Source organism: Panthera pardus, unplaced genomic scaffold (assembly GCF_024362965.1).
Source record: "Panthera pardus isolate Hobbes unplaced genomic scaffold, ASM2436296v1 HiC_scaffold_10, whole genome shotgun sequence".
NCBI lineage: Eukaryota > Metazoa > Chordata > Mammalia > Carnivora > Felidae > Panthera > Panthera pardus.
In genome coordinates this window covers 39,343,565-39,363,519 of record NW_026526655.1, presented here as the reverse complement: position 1 = coordinate 39,363,519, position 19,955 = coordinate 39,343,565, and the positions used below count along the sequence as shown (strand labels likewise).

Below are 19,955 nucleotides of genomic sequence, written 5' to 3'. Positions count from 1 at the left end.
TGTGCTGCGAAGTTATTGTGCAAAGTTCTTAAAAGAACAGAGCTTTCAAGGTAGGTTATAAAACTTGGCAGCTTTCTTCTCTTCCAAAATTCTTTTTAATTAAAAGTTTTTTTAATGTTTATATTAGAGAGAGAGAGGGAGAGACAGAGAGAGAGGAAGAGAGAGACAACATGAGTGGGGGAAGGGCACAGAGAGAGGGAGACACAGAATCCAAAGCAGGCTCAGGCTCTGAGCTGTCAGCACAGTGCCCCACGCAGGGCTCCAACCCACGAACTGCAAGATCGTGATCTGAGCTGAAGTCGGAGGCTTAACCGACTAAGCGACCCGGGAGCCCCTACTTTTCCCAAATTCATGGGCGCACGCGTTGCTTTTTTGCCAGGTCAATTAGGGAATTCTTTCACCAATCTGAAAATGATTTCGATTGCATTAAATGTGGAGACTAATTGGGACAGACAGACCAGATGGTAGGCCACAACGGTAAACACTCTCAGGCTGTGATGATGCGTGTCTTCAAGAGTGTCACCGTGTTCTCACCTGTGCCGTGAGAGTATCAAGGGCAGACAGCGCCGACTCTAATATCGGCAAGGCCCCCGCCAGGTCCGCATCACACTCGTCTTTGATGGCTTTGGCGGCCATAGCTTGTTCGTTTGCTATGGTCTCATCAGCTTTCACTATTTTTTCAGTTTTGGCGACTTCCGCCGACTCCCTCTCGATGACTGCCATCATTTCATCCACCTCTTTGCTGGCAACTTTTAATTGTGGATGTAGAGCTTCTAACTCAGATTGCATGGTGGCTACTTGGGATGCAGCGGAATCCAGTTTGTCCAAACCCACTTCATACCTCTTCTTCATTGTCATTACTTCACTGGGAGCAAACAGATAAAACAAGGTTAGGCATCAAGTTCTGTATCCTTTAAGGAAGAAAAAAAAATTCTTGAGCTTTGCAGAATTTTTCCAGACATAACTAAGGAAGCGGTATGAAAGATTTTCACATCACCATTTGTCAAAAAATATGAACTTTAGAACACTGCATTGTGCACGATTAAGAGCCAAAAATAAGCCATGCTTGTTTTTCTATTTCCACTACCTAGCCCAATATCCAGGCATGTAACAGAAATTCAAAAGTTATTCTGTGATTTATTAGATACTAGGCATAAGGCAAGGAGTGCTCTTTATCAAAATGAATGGCATGCCCTCTAAGTTTAGTCACTTTGGGAAGTTTATTACTACAACACTAATGTTCCTTAAAACCTTTTTACAATCATATCTTTCAAACAGACTTCAGGGACCGAAATATATGACTTTGAATGCTTGCAAAGGTGGCCAATGATTTTAAGAAGTGTTCAATATCTTGAAATAATTTTTTATTAAGACAAAAGTGACAAATAGGATAGATAATACAACTCAACACTTTTTTGGTACAAAATGACTACAAGGTAATAATAATTGATTAGGAATATAGTAGTATTTTAATGTGCTTTAAATTTTTTATCTGCATTCATATATGTCTCTGGATAATTATCCATTAAATGTAGAGAAACTCTTCTTTATAATTTGTTTCTTTATATCTATCTATCTATCATCTATCTATTTAGAGAAAGCATGAGTGTGCACAAGTAGGGGAGGGGCAGAGAGAAAGGGAGGGAGAGAGAGAGACAGACAGACAGACAGAGGATTCCAAGCAGGCACTGCACTGTCAGCACGGAGCCCAGTGCAGGGCTCGAACTCGCCAACTGTGAGATCAGGACCTGAGCCAAAATCCATAGTCAAATGCTTAACCAACTGAGCCAATCAGGTGCTCCTAATTTGTTTCATTTTAAGTATTTGATATACCACAATGTTTCAAAGTAAAAGGCGACACATTTTTTAAATCATCTTCAAAAAGGAGGTTGGAGTAGATAACAAACCGACCTAATAACTGTCTAAAGGCAGAAGCACGCCCTTCAGCTGAGGGCTTATCTGATCCAAGCTGGAATAGGTTAACCAGGGGAACATTAAAAAGACAGCCACAGAGGGGTTAAAAAAAAAATTTAGAAGTGAGGGTATGTCAAATGGCTAATAGACACATGAAACAATGCTGAACATCACTCACTATCAGGGAAACACAAATTAAAACCACAATGAGATACTAGCTCACACCTATCAGAATGGCTAAATTTAACAACTCAAGAAACAACAGATGTTGGCGAGGATACAGAGAAAGGCGAACCCTCTTGCACTGTTGCTGGGAATGCAATCTGGTGCAGCCACTCTGGAAAACAGTATGGAGGTTACTCAAAAAGTTAAAAATACAACTACCCTACCACCCAGCAATTACACTCCTGAATATTTACCCAAAGGATACAAAAATATGGGGCACATGCACCCAAATGTTTACAGCAACATTATCAACAATGGCCAAATTATGGAAAGATCCCAAACGTCCGTCAACTGATGAATGGATAAAGAAGATATGGTATGCATCTACAATGGAATATTACACAGCCATAAAAAGAATGAAATCTTGCCATTTGCAATGATATGAATGGAACTAGAGTGTATTATGCTAAATTAAATATGTCAGTCAGAGAAAAACAAATGCCATATGATTTCACTCATATGTGGAATTTAAGAAACAAAACAGAGGAGCATGGCGGAAGGGAAGGAAAAATAAAATAACATAAAAACAGAGAGGGAGGCAAATCATAAGACACTCTTAACTATAGAACTGAGCGTTGCTGCAGGAGAGGTGGGCAGAGAATAGGCTAAATGGGTGATGGGCATTAAGGAGGACACTTGTTGGGATAAGCACTGGGTGTTATATGAATCACTAAATCCTACTCCTGAAACCAATACTACACCACATGTTAACTAACCTGAATTTAAATAAAAGCTTGGAAGAAAAAAAAAGAAATGGTGAGGGTATACCATGTTTTGTCATACGTTGTTGATTCCCTCTGAATCAGCAAAATACTTGACATAATGGGAACTGAGGGGAGTGGATACATGATACCGTATTATCTGTGAGTCTGGTTTTAGTTGAACAAAACAGGAAAGGTCTCACTCCTGCCAGCATGAAGAGTTTTCACATTGTGGCTCATCCCATGTGATGATTTGCTAGCTAAACTCTTGGTATCCTGGCAGTTGACCTGCTTGCTTCTAGGTTACCATAGTGCCTGGCTCTAAAGACATCTGAAGGCATTAGCCATTAAGGGAAGAGTAACCACAGGATGGGGATACTGGTTGAGGTAAAGGAGAATTTTTTTTTATAAGAGAGGAAGATTTGAAATGCAAAGAAGAATATTGAAAAAATTCCTAGAAAATTATTGCTTTCAATCCTCCTATAACTTTCTATCTCATTTTCATAATATTTCTTTCAGTTAGGATGGCCTTAAAACTTGTGAGTGTACAATCAAATAGAGATATAAGTGACCAAAATTTATTTTTTAATTTTTTTTTTACATTTATTTATTTTTGAGAAACAGAGTGAGACAAAGTGTGAGTGGGGGAGGGGCAGAGAGAGAGGGAGACACATAACTGAAGCAAGCTCCAGGCTCTGAGCCGTCAGCACAGAGCCTGATGCGGGGCTCGAACCCACGAACTGTGAGATCATGACCTGAGCCGAAGTTGGACACTCAACCGACTGAGCCACCCAGGCGCCCCTAAGTGACCAAAATTTAATCAGACTCTCTAAAAGGTGTCAATCCTCCTGGATGGGAAAATATGGAAGAAAAAAAAAAAAAAGGCAAGATTCCTTTAAGTTAAAGATCATAAGATCTACATGAAAAGATAATTATTTTGACAGCCAAAGCAATTATAAAATTCAGCCAATTCATGTAGCAGCCCTGGGTAGGGGTTGCAGATTTCACTAGGTAGATACAGAAAGTACTAATAGTAGGATTCAAACACAGGGGTATGGATCATGGTGCACAGGAAAGCCCGGACACCCCAGCTGGAGAAGGTATTACAATAGTCACTGTCAATATGGATGAGGAGGGTCCTACCAGGATCTAGGTAGCATCCTGGACAGTACGAGAAAAGGTGCTTCAAATGCTTCACATAGTCGGTTAGCACAGGAAGATTTAAAATTAACAGTTAATATGCAAACATTAATCTTTGTGTTAATATTTTTGTGGCATGAAATCTGTGCACATTGGTGTTTTAAGTATATATTTTTAATATTTAGAAGAATTTGGTCTGTTAGACTAACAGATTAACCTTATAGTCCAGTATAAATTGTGCAATTGAGCAAGAAATAGACTCTGTTTTTTTTTTGTTGTTGTTGTTTTTTTAATTTACATCCAAGTTAGCATATAGTACAACAATGATTTTGGGAGTAAGGGTACCCCTTACCCATTTAGCCCATTCCCCTTCCACAATCCCTCCAGTAACCCTCTGTTTGTTCTCTATATTTAAGATAGACTTCTGTTTTAAGATAAAAATATCTCAAAGTTTATAGATAATATTCAAACAATTAAAAGAACGTAAGGCTCACCCTATGTATTAGTTTAACTGACTAGATTTTATAAGTTATTTAAGGACCTAGGAAAGTTTGATTGGTTAAATCAGACCTCAAAGGGAAATAAAAATATTAAAGATTATAAATGCAATGTAAAAAAATTTATTTAAATAACTTTTTGAATATGACCAAACATTAGCTAAAAGCTCCCTTAGAGGGCAGATCACTAAAACTTCTAAACTTCTAGCTTTCTAGCTTAAAATAATGTTTTTACATTTTATAATATATTTAGTGTTTTATGGAACCAAAGAAGCTTCTGAATAATACTTTTGCACTATAAGTCACCCCCAACGACATTAAGAACTCACACTGATACATTCTGTAGTATGTTAAGCTGATTGATATTTCTATCAATGTTTTCAAACGAAAGTTTAAAGAAGGAAAGTTGGCTAGGTAGACAGAGTAGCTGTCTCTGGGTTTCAGCTACTCTGCAGTTTTATCTAATTACTTATCAAAAAAAAAATTCTCTCTATTGGTGTTTACTCAATATCATTGTCAAAGGATCCTGGAGTCCTAGCCCAGCTCTGAGAGGCCCACCTTTATTCTTTCAACAACTATGATTATGCACTTAGGATGTTCAAGACAATGCATCAGACCTTCTCCCAATCCTACAAATGTTTGTGGAATACATCATTTAAAGATTTAACAAAACTCAGTTCATATATATGTATATGCATATGCAAAACAAATCTCTTTAACATCATAACCATGTCATTTTTGTACAAATATTTTTAAATCACCATTGCTTACTTAGATATATGAAATTTCATTTTTACCTTCTTTTCTTTTCCAACAACAGTTTGAAAGTGGAGATTAGTTCAAGATAAGAAGTAGGAGTCACATAATTGTATCTTTGAAGTTCAACAAAGAAGGATGTTGATAAATCTATAGTAGAAGTGTGGAAGCTTTTACACATGTTGATACAGCCTTCTCGTATTTCTTCTGACATTTCAATTTCTTCCAAGAAGCGTGAGGCAACTGCCTGGAGAGCATCTTCAGGCCATGACTAAATATAAGATAAATGCTTTAGCACTTGATCAAAATGACTAGTGGAAGTCTGTTACTACTGCAGTCCTTAGTAATTTATGGGTTTTTGAAATGGAAGGGGACACATGAAGAATGGGGCAGGAGGGACACTTCCATGAGGAACTTCTTCTTCCCCCCACACAAGGACTTCAATGCTTAGGACAGGGAGCCAGTAGCTAGTGCAAGTAATATTAACTCTTCATGGCTTGCTCAAAGGTTAAAAAAATTGTTCATGAGTATTGTAGGAGCAAGGAAGAGGAAAGAACTAAACTTATGGAATGTCCATTTCTGTGTGCATCCTACTGGTATTATCTCGTTTAATTCTCCCAATTAATTCTCCCTAGTAAATGTTATTATCCTTTCCCCTAAACTCCAGAATCATATGAACAACTATCTCCTTGATTCCTCCTGTATCTCCAAGTCCAAAACATGTCCCAAACTATCTACCCCAAAATGGTTGCTGTCTTCCCCAACTTAGTGAACATCACCACCATCCACCCCATGCTCCACCCAAAATGCAGGAATCATCCTTGGTAACTCTCCTGTTCCTCAACCTTCCATCCATCCCATAAACAAGTTCTCTGGGCACTGACCCTACAGTAGCTTCCAAATCCTTTCTCTTCTTCCTACGTGTACAACAACCACCCCAATTCAACTCTGCTTTCATCTGCTTGAAATATTCCAACAGTGTTCTAACTGGTCTCCCTGCTTGTGTGCTCTCTACACCTGGCAAGGTGATTTTTTCAAAATGTAAATCATCTCATCTCTCCAATTTATAATCCTTCAAAGACTTCCCAGCATATTTCAAATCCAAAACCAACTTACAAATCTCTGCCTGTCACACGGTTCTTCCCACCTTTCTGACCTCACTTCTGCTGCTTTTCCCTCAGTTCTTCTGCACCTGCTACCCCATGTTCCCTCACACACTCATTCCTTCCACAGCCCCTTGCCTTCACTAGATGCCGAGGTCCTCTCAGTACTGACACTTTTTGTCTGCCTTGTTTCCTTGTAAAGATCACCTACTCAGAAAGCCTTTTAATCCCCATATGCTAGCCTGAGAACAGAATGATTTTTTGTTAATTTGTCTGTCTCTAGAAAGTAAGCTCGAGGAGTGCAGAAGCCCCATCTATTTCATTTTTTTTTTTTTTTTTGCTTCCAGCATTTAGGATCGTACCTGCTATTGAGGAAGAGTTCCATAAATATGTTTTTCATGAAACGATCGTAGCAGGAAATGGAAGAGCAGAGGGGTTATGTCAATTCCCCAAGGTCAAAAATGCTTAGAGGTTGGCTCTCCCTCATGGGACCTCTGCCACAGCCCACAAACTTCCCACCACACACTCTGGTCTCATCTGCTCTGTGCTTCCTCATTCTGAAGTTTACTACCAAAAGTATCACTCTGGATTTCTTCCTTTTGACTTCCTGCTGGATTTGACTAACAGAAAAAGATTGGAGGGTGAAGGCAGGCACATTTATGTCCTCCCTTCCTTTCCAGCAGAAGCTTAGGTAGGTTTTGGGTTCCTGCTCCTGTCAGGTAGTCCTACTTCCACAGCTCCAAGCTCCAGCGACACGTTCTCCTCCCAATGCCCCTTTATACCCAAATTATAATAACAACTCCCTACTATGTTCCACCCCTTCCTCACTGTTCCACCATCTCCTCTCAGTTCATTTACACCCACTTACACCTCTGTGAGTGGTGCCTTCATTCATCTTTCCTCAGTGGAGCCTTCCAGTGTGCTGATCCCTGTCAGGACCCTGACTGACACCCAAATTTATCATAAAACCTTCTATAGTATATTGAGGTTAATGATGGTATTTATTAAGAATAAAATGTTTTTTTTTTCTATCATGAAGATTTTTTGAACTAGAAAATTCTTGTAGTTTAGATGATTCTGCTAAACTACATTTTTTTTTGGAGGGGGGAGTCTATAAAGTAAATCAAGATGATGATGACGACACATTTTTAGAAGTCTATCTAAAATTTACATGGCAATACCTGAAACCAGTCAATGGTACAGCAGTTAACAAGAGCAGGGAACTTCCTAAGGCGAATCCGAAATGCATCTCCAATGGGACTCATGGCGAGGACCACGTGCAGTTGGTTGCGGCAGCGATCAAGAAACATATTGAAAAGAGCTATGGGGCTTCCATCTGTTTGTTTGGTTTTATCCCGTTGGCGATCTAACTGACGCATCTTATCACAGATCTCCTGCTTCTCATCTAATGCAAAGAGATTTGGAACCTCCCCAGCATTCAGCAGATTGTTGACATCTTCTAGAAATGACTCCCTTTTAATCTGAGTGTCTGTAAACAGGAAGACACCATGCATCTCACCTTCGGCGCATTTCCTCAAGATCACCTTTAGATCTTCGTGCCACTCAGAAGTACCATAGCCCTTGGAGATTTCAACCTGAAAAACTGTATAATCAGCCATGTGGGCAGCTAATCTGGTGACAGATTGCCTTCCGCTCCCTCCAACACCAACCAGAAGAGCATGGCTGCGCGGCTGCTTCAGGATCCTGGAAATCCTGCTGATGTGTTCTATGGCAAATCGGAATAAGACGAGGTTCATGGTTTTTTTGCTCATATTGTTGTATTCTTCTAGGTGAACTTCTACTATCATCCGAAGATGGTCCACATCTGCAACTTCTCTATAGTTGGTGTCCTCCCTCCTAGGATCGTGGAAATCACAAAACACTAAGCTCCGCAAGTCGTCTTCTCCTACGACTCCATCATTATCAAAGTCTAAAGCTTGGAAAAGCTCATGAAAATCTTCATCCATGTATTTTACCAAAATTTCTTGAATGTAGTTGATAAGCCAACTTCTATCTGCATTATCCAGAAGGCGATCATAGTACACTCTAAGGACCTGTAATGATAATCAAGAAGCAGCATTAGGAATGGATTCTTCTATTTTTGTAGTTTTATTTACATATTAATCTCAAGTAGTATAAAAAGTACTCTCAGGAAATTTATTTTTTTTTAATCTAAATAGGCCCATATTTATTAAAAATTTGTATTTCTTATTACAAACTTTTTTTTTTTTTTTTTTTACAAACCAAAGGCCAGGTTCAGACGAACTGTGGTGTTCTGTTATGGTAGCCCTAGCAGACTGATATACGTATCATATAAGCAATGCATATATTTGTCAGCAAAACTTCTGGCATTTGGGGGCAATTACTAAACCTGTCTGCATCAGCTTCTTTATGTATAGAATGGAAATAGTAATACCTGCACTGCATTACATTACAACCATTAATCTACTTTCTGTCACTACAAATTTTCTTACTCTGCACATTTCATATAAATGGGATCATATAATATGTCACCTTTTTGTGTCTGGCTTCTTTCACTTAGCATGATGCTTTCTAGGTTCATTCATGTTGTAGCATGCATCAGTATTTCTTTTCAGGGCTGAATAAAATTCCACTATATATATATATATATATATATATATATATATATATATATATATATATATATATATGATCTATCTATCTATATGTCACATTTTGTTTATTCATCATCTGATGTATATCTGAGTTGTTTCCAGTTTGGGGCTATTATGAATAATTCTAATAATATTTGGGTATAGGTTTTTGTGTGGACACGTGTTTTCTATTCTCTTGGGTACATGGCTAGGAGCAGAATTGCTGGTATCTCTATGTTTAACATTTTAAGGAACTACCAAGCTGTTTTTCAAAGTAGGTGTACCATTTTTCATTTCCATAAGCAGTACATGAGGGCTATGATTCCACCACTATCCTTGCCTGTTTTTTTTTATTGCAGCCATCTTAGTGGGTGTGAGGTAAACTTCACTGGGGTGGTGATTTGCATTTCGCTGATGACTAAAGATGTTGAACATCTTTAGTTGAACAAATAACACTTTTCACGTGCTTATTGGCCATATCATCTTTGGAGACATGTCGATTCAAATGTTTTTCCCACTTTTAAATTGGGTTATTTGTCTTCTACTGTTGAGTTGTAATAATTCTTTATGTTTTTTGGATATTAGACACTGATCAGATCTATGACTTGCAGCTACTTTTCCCCATTCTACAGGCTATCTTTTCACTGAAAACATGAAACATGTTTAACTTTGATGACATCCAATTTATTTTTTCTTTGGATCCCTTGTGCAGACTATTTATATTTAACAAGCAAATCAGATGTTATGCATGCTAACATTTGAAAGCCATGGAGAAACCAAAGGGAATGTAAACTAGTAAGCCAGTTTCATACCTTGAAAACTATTTAGTAAAATTATATTAGGTCCTCTAGTTTGGTGAAAGGGTCTGGAAAGGAAAAGGACACTTAGCGTAGTATCTGACATATATTAGACCCTCAGGAAATCTTTTTTGAGTGAATAGAAACAAAGCCCAAATAGAGTGCTGAGTTCAATCACTTCATATTTTTTGAAGTGTGGAGAACAATGTGCCTAGCCCTGTTCTCAGCACTGGGGATAAATCAGTGACAAAAAATAAAAAAATAAAAAGCAACTCTGCCCTCATGGAGCTTGCCCACTATCTGAGAGAGATGGACAATAAACAAAACAAATAAATTATATGGCATATTAGATGCTGATAAATGCTATGAAAATAAGAAAAATAGAGCAAGTCAAGAAAGACTGGAACCGTTGATGGGGTATGAGCCTGTGATATTCACGAGGGTGGTCAATGTGGACCTCATCGAGAGGGAGACATTTGATCAAAGGCAGTATAAAGCTAACCCACAGGATCAATATCTGGGGTAAGAGCATTCCAGGAAGAGAGAATAGCCAGGAGGCCTGTGCTGATGGTGAAGGCTGAATGAATGTGAGAGAAGGAGGCAGCCTGAGGGGAGCCAGGAAAGAGGTACACATATAACATCTTATGGGCCACCAGACTTTTATTTTTAATCCCTCTTAATAAAGTACTATTATAAGGTTTTGAACTGAGGACTTAAACTCATTATGTTATATGAAGTAGCCATTAAAAATTGCAAGTTATTGGGGCACCTGGGTGGCTCAGTCAATTAAGCATCTGACTTCAGCTCAGGTCATGATCTCATGGTTCGTGGGTTCGAGCCCCACATCGGGCTCTGTGCTGAATGCTTGCTCAGAGCCTGGAGCCTGCTTCGGATTCTGTGTCTCCTCTCTCTGCCCCTTCCCCGTTAGCGCTCTGTCTCACTCTCTCAAAAATAAATAAAGGTAATAAAAAAACGTTTTTTAATAAAAAATTGCAAGTTATTATATTAAGGATCTCATTAAATGGCCTAAGAGCTCAACAGCCAGCGTCAAAACTCAATAATCTAACATCAAAGGCAGCATAAGATTTGGAAAAGTATAAAGAGTAATGGCACATACTATAAGTATATAAGAGCACATATGAACTGCTCCCACGAATCAAAGAAGGCAATGGTACGTATAATCCCAAGTGATGAAACATGTCATGTATAATAAGACTGCCTTTCTTCCTCCCCTTATGCACTCACACAATATTTGCTGTGTCCTTGCCATGTGTCAGGCACTGGGATAAGTACAGAGTAAGTAAAGACGCTGCTTTCAGCAAGCTTCTTTTCCAGTAGAGACATTAAATAAGCCAAAATACAGGCAATGTCAAGTGATGTTCAGTGTTATGAAGCAAAAGGTTAAAGGAAAAAGAGCTATGGCAGGTGGAGATGGCCTAAGGCAAGCCTCTATGGAAAGAGGATATTTGAGCAGAGACCTTAAGGAAGTAGGCAGGCTTTGTGGATAATGGGGGGAAGAGTGTTCTAGGCAGAAGGAATATCAAGGGCAAAGCTCCTCAAGTGGAGGATGCCAGATCTTCCTAGAGCAAGATTTGGCTGCTGACAAACTTAACTCTTTTTTTTTTAATTTTTTTTTTTTAATGTTTATTTATTTTTGAGACAGAGAGAGACAGAGCATGAACGGGGGAGGGTCAGAGAGAGAGAGACACAGAATCTGAAACAGGCTCCAGGCTCTGAGCTGTCAGCACAGAGCCTGACGTGGGGCTCGAACTCACGGACCGCGAGATCATGACCTGAGCCGAAGTCGGCCGCTTAACTGACTGAGCCACCCAGGCGCCCCCAAAATTAACTCTTTTGATGAAGTCAGTGACATCCTTCTCTCACATCTCTCTCCCTCTCCACCTTTCAGCTATTTCTATCACCCTGTGGCCTACTAGACTTAGAGCCTGCGTGTGTCTCCCCAAATACAGATCCCACTCAGGCAATTAAGGGACCTGCAGAAGAGTACAGTAAGAATCACAGACCATACTTTTCCAAAAAATTACTTTTAGGGACCTTGCTGTGGCCAAAATATTTGAGTAGAATGGACTTTTTTCCCCCTTTTAAATGTTCATTTATTTTTCAGAGAGAGAGATAGAGAGAGACAGCGCAAGTAGGGGAGGGGCAGAGAGAGAGGGAGACACAGAATCTGAAGCAGGGTCCAGGCTCTGAGCTGTCAGTACAGAGCCCGACGCGGGCCCTGATCTCAAACCGTGCCCGAACTCACAAACCATGGATCATGACCTGACCTGAAGTCAGATCCTTAACCTACTGAGCCACCCAGAATAGACTTTCATTTGGACATATATTTGAGTGTGTGAGGATTTTGGAATTCAGACTGTAGAATAAAAAGCCAACAGAAATGGAATTTGTAAACACCCTTTAGAAACTTATGTCTCCACAGCACATGGTTTTAACATACTAGCACATTCCATTTTCTAATTTCTTAACTACATTATTAAATTAAAATAGCTATATTATTTACATGTTAAAAATAAAACATTTTTCTTTAACTTTCCTATATTCTTTGTCTATTTTTAAAATATTTTTTTTTTTTAACAATTATTTATTTTTGAGAGACAGAGAGAAAGAGCATGAGTAGGGGAGGGGTAGAGAGAGAAGATACAGAATGCAAAGCAGGCTCCAGGCTCTAAGCTGTCAGCACAGAGCTTGACACGGGGCTCGAATCCATGAATCACGAGATCATGGCCTAAGCTGAAGTTGGACGCTTAACTGGCTGAGCCACCTAGCGCCCCTATTTTTAAAATATTGAATTATTATTTCTGCTGTCTTGTTTTTTGTATTCTCTCTCCCTCTTTCCACAAGTTTTTACAAGAAAATATTCACCCACATACCTCTTTTCCCAGAGATAACTTAAATATATTTTTACATAGTTTGTGTGCTCTCAAAACTAGTTTGCTCTGCAGTTTTTTGGCAAGGAAATATTGCAAGTAATGTAAATAAATGTGTTCACTTCTTATAAAATCAATTACTTAAAAAGTATTCCACCTCAAAAATTATTTAAAATAAAACTAACAAGGATTAAGTAACTTAAAAAAGATTGACGCAAAGTGATACCTACTTCAAAGTATCTTAAAAGTCAACAAAAATTTCTAAAACTGCGAGATAAAGCATCTTAAATATCATGAAATATATTAGTGTTAACTATTCTTTTAAATTACCTTGATCATTGATTGGCCTTCATAATACCACATAGCTGAATGCATTTCAACAATATAAATTGCTAAATGTTTCTTTTTAGCCAATTGTCAATAACATGAAAATTTACCTCATGAACCCAGAGACGCTTAATCACTTCTTTGGTTTCTGCGGTTTCTGGTCTTGATAAACAAACCCCCTGAATAACGCGAGAGAAATCACGGAGGTTGAACAAGTAGTGAGACTTAGCTGGTGTAGGCAACAGATTTTTCATGGCTTCTTTATACAGAGTCATGGTACCGTTTACAATTTGTGTGGTCAAATCTAGAAAATCATCTGGAAATTTATAACTTAAAAAAATTTGATAAAAAAGAAAGTGTTAGCAAATATGATACATACATACATACATAAATGATATTTAACATGTCTAGTGCAATATTTTTCTGATTGAACCAATTGATTTAATTTATAAGATTACCATTTCTTTTTCCAATAATAATAATGATGATAGTAGAATTTTAATTTCTTTTACAATAACTTTCCATTCATTATTTTATGTTCAAAGAGACTCCACAGGAAAGCAGGACCAGTGTAATAGACTTAAAATTACCTACATAAGTGAACAGAAGAGCCAGCCAAGGAACCCGGATTATGTAACTCAAATCCAGTATCCACTAGACAAATGTGTCCTAACTTCTTTCACGCCTCATCATTCTCAGTTGCATATAAATGGATCCCTTGGGGCACCTGGGTGTCTCAGTCGGTTGAGCATCTGACTTCAGCTCAGGTCATGATCTCACTGTTCGTGGGTTCGAGCCCCACATCAGGCTCTGTGCTGATAGCTCAGAACCTGGAGCCTGCTTCAGATTCTGTGTCTCCCTCTATCTGCCCCTTGCCTGCTTATGCTCTGTCTCTCTCTCTCTGTCTCTCAAAGATGAATAAATGTTAAAATAAATAAATAAATAAATAAATAAATAAAATCTCTGAAGAACACTGGTGAAATGACTATTTTCAGAGAAAATAAGGGAGGAAATAAAAATATGGGAAAAATAAGAAAAAGAGAAAAAGAAAAAGGAAAGTTAAAAAGAAAGTGAAAGAAATAGAGTGGCAGGATTAAAAAAAACAGGGGCAAAGGGCACAATTCGGGTAGAAAGAACATGGGAAATGAATACCCATTTAGAAAAATGGACTATCTTAACTTCTGGCTCGAGGAAGAGCCAGCTGTCCTCCTCCATCATCACAGGAGAGGGCAAGGAATGACAATTACCTGAGAATGGACAGCAGGGAACTGAGACTTGCACTGCCCAGGTCTACTTGGCTCCTGAACCTCCGTTCATCATGTTGAAAAGCACTGAATGGCCAGAGCTAGAGAACAACATTTCTCCAGGGTACAAGCTACACTCAAACTTGGACATGAACCTTCTGGGGGAATTCCCTACAGGGTATCAAAGTCACAGGACAAACCTGGCATAAATCTTTCCAGCATTAATTGTACTACACGGTGAAAATTCAAAATATTGACAATTCCAACATGGGCATATTAAACAGCAGAGTGCAAAATTTGTATGGATCTGGGGGCTAAAATCCAAGACTTCAGACAAAAAGAAAAATGTACTCTGTCCCCTTGTGTTATGCTCCCATACCTGGAGATGTGAGCAGCAGAGGAGAGCAGTGTTACCTGTTATCTTTATCTAGGGATGCTTTCATGGAAAAGTTGGAGAAGCACTACTTATATTGATACGTTTCCAAAAGACTTTATACCCCATAATGAAAAAAGAAACACACTTTAAATTACTTACCAGATCTTTAAATGCCAGGTTAAGATTCTAGAGAAGATCGCAAACATGGATTTATCACTAAACTCATTGATTGTTATAATATTAAAATGTCGCATGTATCGGGGAGTTATTGGATTTCGACCACCACCTAAATATTAAAAACAGTAACTCTTAACAACATTACTGCTACACACTAGAATTTTTTCTCCGATATTTTTTGGCATAAAATTACTTGAAAGAGGACAAATTCACAGCATACAGAGAAATGAAGAGCAATTATGTGGGTAACCATGACCTGAAAACAGTTTTCCCCTCAAATTCAGTAAGTCTTTTTTCTAGTTGAATTATCTTATTGAGTTCTTAGGTCAGGTCTATTTACCAAAAGAAATGAGACCAGACAGAAAGCTATCAGCCACCTTCTCTGTGACTCATAGAGCCCAAAGCAGTAAACTATAAACATTCTCATTACAATGTAATATTCAGATATAACATTATACAATAGTAATATTGTATACAATATTGGGGAACATGACTGATCAAACTTTAGCGTCATTCCCACATGGGTGAAATTCAGCACCATCTTGGCACATAGCCTAATTCTTCCCCCACATCCTAAAATGAATTTCCTGAGGACTAGTCTATGTGGCTCATGGGACCACTTCATTGACTTGCATTTTAAAAAACTGGGGGATTATCTCACTTTCATGAAATAATGACTACATTTTTAAATATTAAGCTTTAACAACAGACTTAGAATGTAACATCACCTGAAAAAATTCTTGATGTTATGTTTAAATACATAAGCAAATTACATTTGCTTTTTAAGGGCATTCTATCATGAAATCTTTAGTAACGAAGTAATTTTAGAAGTATGTGATATCTCTAACACATATTTTTGCATAAATATATGTAGGTTCATGTTTTATATTTGTTTAAAACCAGGTAAATCTGTATTTGCTTCTATCACTGAATTATCTGGTGCTCATTCTGAAAATATGAGAAATGTGTGAAAGTATGTAACTGGTAGTCTACACATCAAAACAACTGTTTGCCTATGGTATTTACAAACTTAATACAAAGAACGCTGATGCGCTGGGGCGAGCTTAAGGAGATGGTGAAACAGTCAATGAAGCAAAGGCCAGAGATCACATCCCCCAGCTCTGTCTTCAACTTTTCCTCCCAAAGATCATTCATAAATGGTGATGTGTTTAGAAAATGGGGTCCAAGAGGGAAAGATACCTCATGGCTTCAGACTACTCCTCTGTCCAGTCCCCGAAGGAACAGGGCAAAGTGGACATGTGATACAAATGACTGGCTTGGGTAGTAGGAGAGAGGCAAAGTAGAACCAAGTCTGAGACCCAGGAACAAAAGAATCTTGTTAAAAAACAAAGAAGGAAGGAAGGAAGGAAGGAAGGAAGGAAGGAAGGAAGGAAGGAAGGGAGGAAGAAAGAAAGAAAGAAAGAAAGAAAGAAAGAAAGAAAGAAAGAGAGAAAGAAAGAAAGAAAACAGAGGCAAACCATAAACCAGACTGTTAACTATAGAGAGCAGATTGAGAGTTGCTGGAGGGGAGGTACATGGGGGATGAGCTGAATGGGGGATGGGTATTATGGAGGGCATTTATGATGAACATTGGTTGTTAAATGTAAGCGATGGATCACTGAGTCCTACACTTGAAACTAACATTACACTGTATGTTAACTAACTGGAGTTTAAATAAAAACTTGGAAGAAAAAAAGAAAGGAAAAAAAGCATTTGAAGTGGCCCAGAAAGTGTGCTGAGAGCGATTACTGACTCAGAGCAAACTGACTGCATTATAGGGAAGATAAGTTCAGGGGTTAGGAGGCAAATACCAAAGGGATTCCTTGAAGAAATGGTATACAGAAAAAAGGAATTAAAAAAATTTTTTTAAAGGTTTATTTATTTTTGAGAGGGGGAGGAGGGGCAGAGAAAGAGGGAGACACAGAATCTGAAGCAGGCTCCAGGCTCCAAGCTGTCAGCACAGAGCCCAATGTGGTGCTTGAACTCATGAGCAGCGAGATCATGACCTGAGCAGAGATCTGATGCTCAATCGACTGAGCTACCCAGGTGCCTTTTTTTTTTTATTTTTAAAGAGAAAAGAAATTTTTAAAGACTAGAATAACAACTAGGTATTTATCCAAAGGATACAAAAATGCTGATTTCAAGGGGCAAATGCACCCCAATGTTTATAGCAGCACTATCAACAATAGCCAAAGTATGAAAAGAGCACAATGTCCACTGGCTGATGAATGGATAAAGAAGATGTGGCATATATACACAATGGACAATTACTTGGCAATCAAAAGAATGAAATCTTGCCATTTGCAACAATGTGGATAGAACTTGAGTGTATTATGCTAAGCAAAATTAGTCAGAGAAAGATAAAAATCATATGATTTCACACATATGTGGAATTTAAGAAACAAAACAGATGAACATAAGGGAAGGGAATGAAAAATAAGATAAAAAGAGAGAGGGAGGCAAACCATAAGAGATTCTCAAATACAGAGAAACTGAGAGTTGTTGGAGGGCTGGTGGGTGGGGGATGGGCTAAATGAGTGATGGGCACCCAGGAGGGCACTTGCTGGGATGAGCACTGGGTGTGATATATATAAGTGATCAATCAATAAATTTTACCCCTGAAACTAAGACTCCACTATCTGTTAACTAACTTGCATTTAAATAAATTAAAAAAATTTTTTTTAATTAAAAGAACTGGCAAGGATGATTCAAAGAGAAAAACAAAGACATAATGAATAAAGACTAGAATACCAGCTTGAGTTCAGGAAAAGAACAGCTAAAGATGTCCAGTTACTTGAATCAAGCCACTTTTGATACCCCAGCATAAAAAAATTTCCCTTGTATAGAAATTCCTTTGAATTTATCAATTTCCCTTGAGATACGCAAAGAATGTTTAAGGGTTAATTCTTTTGACTACTTGCTACTTCAATTCCTCTTAACAGCCTGTCTAAATCCAAAGACTCACTAGAATGAGACTTGATTGGAGTAGCGGAAAAGGGAATTTCATACAGTTGAAGGATTAAGGAATAAAAGAGAGGGAAATGAGCTGCTCCAGGGGCATCTGGATCCTTAGAATGCAGAGACAGGAAGTTCAGAGCAAAGTGCCAGAAGGTGGGAGAAAAAGGATTTGGAAGAATTGGTGGGAGAATGGCCCCAAGCAAGGTAACCCACTTCATAGTGTTGACCATTGTACTATATTTCCATAGGTCACAAAGAACACACAGAGAAAATATATACACAAGAAAGTGTAACTCAGTTGTCCAGTTGGGTTTCTCTTTCTTTCTCCAGCTATCTCTCTAGGTATAACCAGACTGATTCTCAATCTTAGTAATCACAAACTCAGAAAACGTACCTGGAGGTCCCATAGCGCACATGATTTGAATGTCCACTAGCTTAATCATAGAACAATCTTTTAGATCATACCAATTCCAGTGATCTAACCATTGTCTAAGCAACTCAATGGGTGGCTGAGCCCCATATACTTCCCGAGCGGGCATATTGACATCATCTACAAAGACAACCTGAGAATAAAAAGAGAAGCAGTATTACAAAATATTAACACCTTAATGTCCTATTGTGTAAATCGTGTTGAGGCAAAGAATGTAGAGTACATATGTGAGAAATGATGGTTTCTTTTCAAATAAAGAATAATATCCCCTAGCATCCATGCTTCCAAGGAATAGGGAAAGTCTCATTACTAACCTTTATAGATTAAGAGTCGAGGACTTAATAATCCTCTCACACAATTTGTTTCTCAATATGCCTCCTCTTTTTCCTTATACAATTTCAATACATTAAAGTAAATGAGAAAGCTAGGATGTTAAAATGATTATAACCTCTGAGGGGTGAAAGTTAGGTTCAAAGGGGTGTTCCTGGCAAAGAAACACAGAGAAGTCAATTGATAGCTGGGTTGTTTAAAGGTCTAGAGGAGCAAGCAGCATAGATGGCTGAATAGAAATGTTAATCAGAGAAGTAGAAAGGTAGATAATTTCCCAGATGAATATTTTACTTTAATTCAAAGGGCAAGTGCTTGTTTTTAATGTCAAGTTGTCTAATGCACATGCAAATATGAATACACTTTTCGGGAAACGTAATCAAAATTTGTGATTAAAAAACAGTGTACAAAAAGATATCAAGTTTTAGTCTATCTTGTTTCATTTTTCTGACTGTAGCAGGGTCAGCGAAGTGGACCAGTGCTGTGCCATATGTATAGAAACAGAGCAATTACCATTCTCTTGCCCAAAGGAGGACCAAAAACTCCCTTTCTTCTTTTGTCCAATTTTGACATGATGATATTCTGAGTTTGAGCTGCTGTAGTTTGTGCTGAGAAGTTAATTATCAGAGGCTTGTAGATGTCTTTGCTGAGTTGATTTAAAAGAAAATTCTATATAATAGGAAATAATAAAATGAGCCATAGTTTGGAATTATGCTCTGACTTTTGAAAATAAACACTAAGCAAAAGTATTGACACACCTGAATCTAAACTTAGAGTGTCGTAACAATGTGAAAAAAGGGTTGGAATCGATAGAAATAACAGTTACTGTATCAGTGGTGTCTCTATTTGTCCAGGCCCCATGCATATGGCGTCTCTGATTTCCAAAACCACATTCCTTCTTAACAAGAGATCATGGGGACTCAGAGGCTAAGAAACTCATTTAAGGTCTCAGGGATGGTGGAAGGGGGAAGAATTCAGATCGCCGTGCATCTCTTACCAGATAAATGTTCTTTTTATTATAGTCTGTTATCTTTCCACTGAAACACCAAGTTATCAGACTAGAAGTTAGGAAGCTTAAATAATATAACCGTATTTTCAAAATGGATTTCACCGGAAAGCAGGTGCAATTACAATGATTCTTAACCAAGACGTTGTGTTTTACAAATCATCTTGTAAAAGAATAATTAAATAGGAAAATATTTACAATAGATTAGGTAGAAAAAGCAGATTACAAAATAAGATGCAAAGTACATTCCCCATTTTGTAAAAAGTAATGTTTTTTGTTTGTTTGTTTTGCCTGGGCTGAATTTGGAATGAGGGTATAAATGACAAATGGGTTTATTTTTCTCCAACCATTGCCTTTAACCTTATCAAGTCTCCATTCCTTGACTCTTGATGGTATCTTGGGTAAATCCCTTAGCTTTCTGTATACTTTCAGTAAGATTGATTTTTAACCTTGGCCAAACCAACACCTTAA

General features: G+C 38.1%; 1 protein-coding gene across 1 annotated transcript in view; it reads right to left on the bottom strand.

Annotated features, from left to right (window-relative positions):
• Window positions 1-19,955, bottom strand: part of DNAH7 (dynein axonemal heavy chain 7) — a 263,621-nt gene that overhangs the window by 112,085 nt on the left and 131,581 nt on the right. The window contains exons 38-44 of the mRNA XM_053906776.1: window positions 18,992-19,147; window positions 18,116-18,284; window positions 14,746-14,872; window positions 13,077-13,296; window positions 7,518-8,390; window positions 5,275-5,504; window positions 535-865 (exon numbers count right to left, since the gene is read on the bottom strand). Coding sequence (XP_053762751.1) covers window positions 535-865; window positions 5,275-5,504; window positions 7,518-8,390; window positions 13,077-13,296; window positions 14,746-14,872; window positions 18,116-18,284; window positions 18,992-19,147 — 2,106 coding nt within the window. The remainder of the gene's footprint in view (window positions 1-534; window positions 866-5,274; window positions 5,505-7,517; window positions 8,391-13,076; window positions 13,297-14,745; window positions 14,873-18,115; window positions 18,285-18,991; window positions 19,148-19,955) is intronic.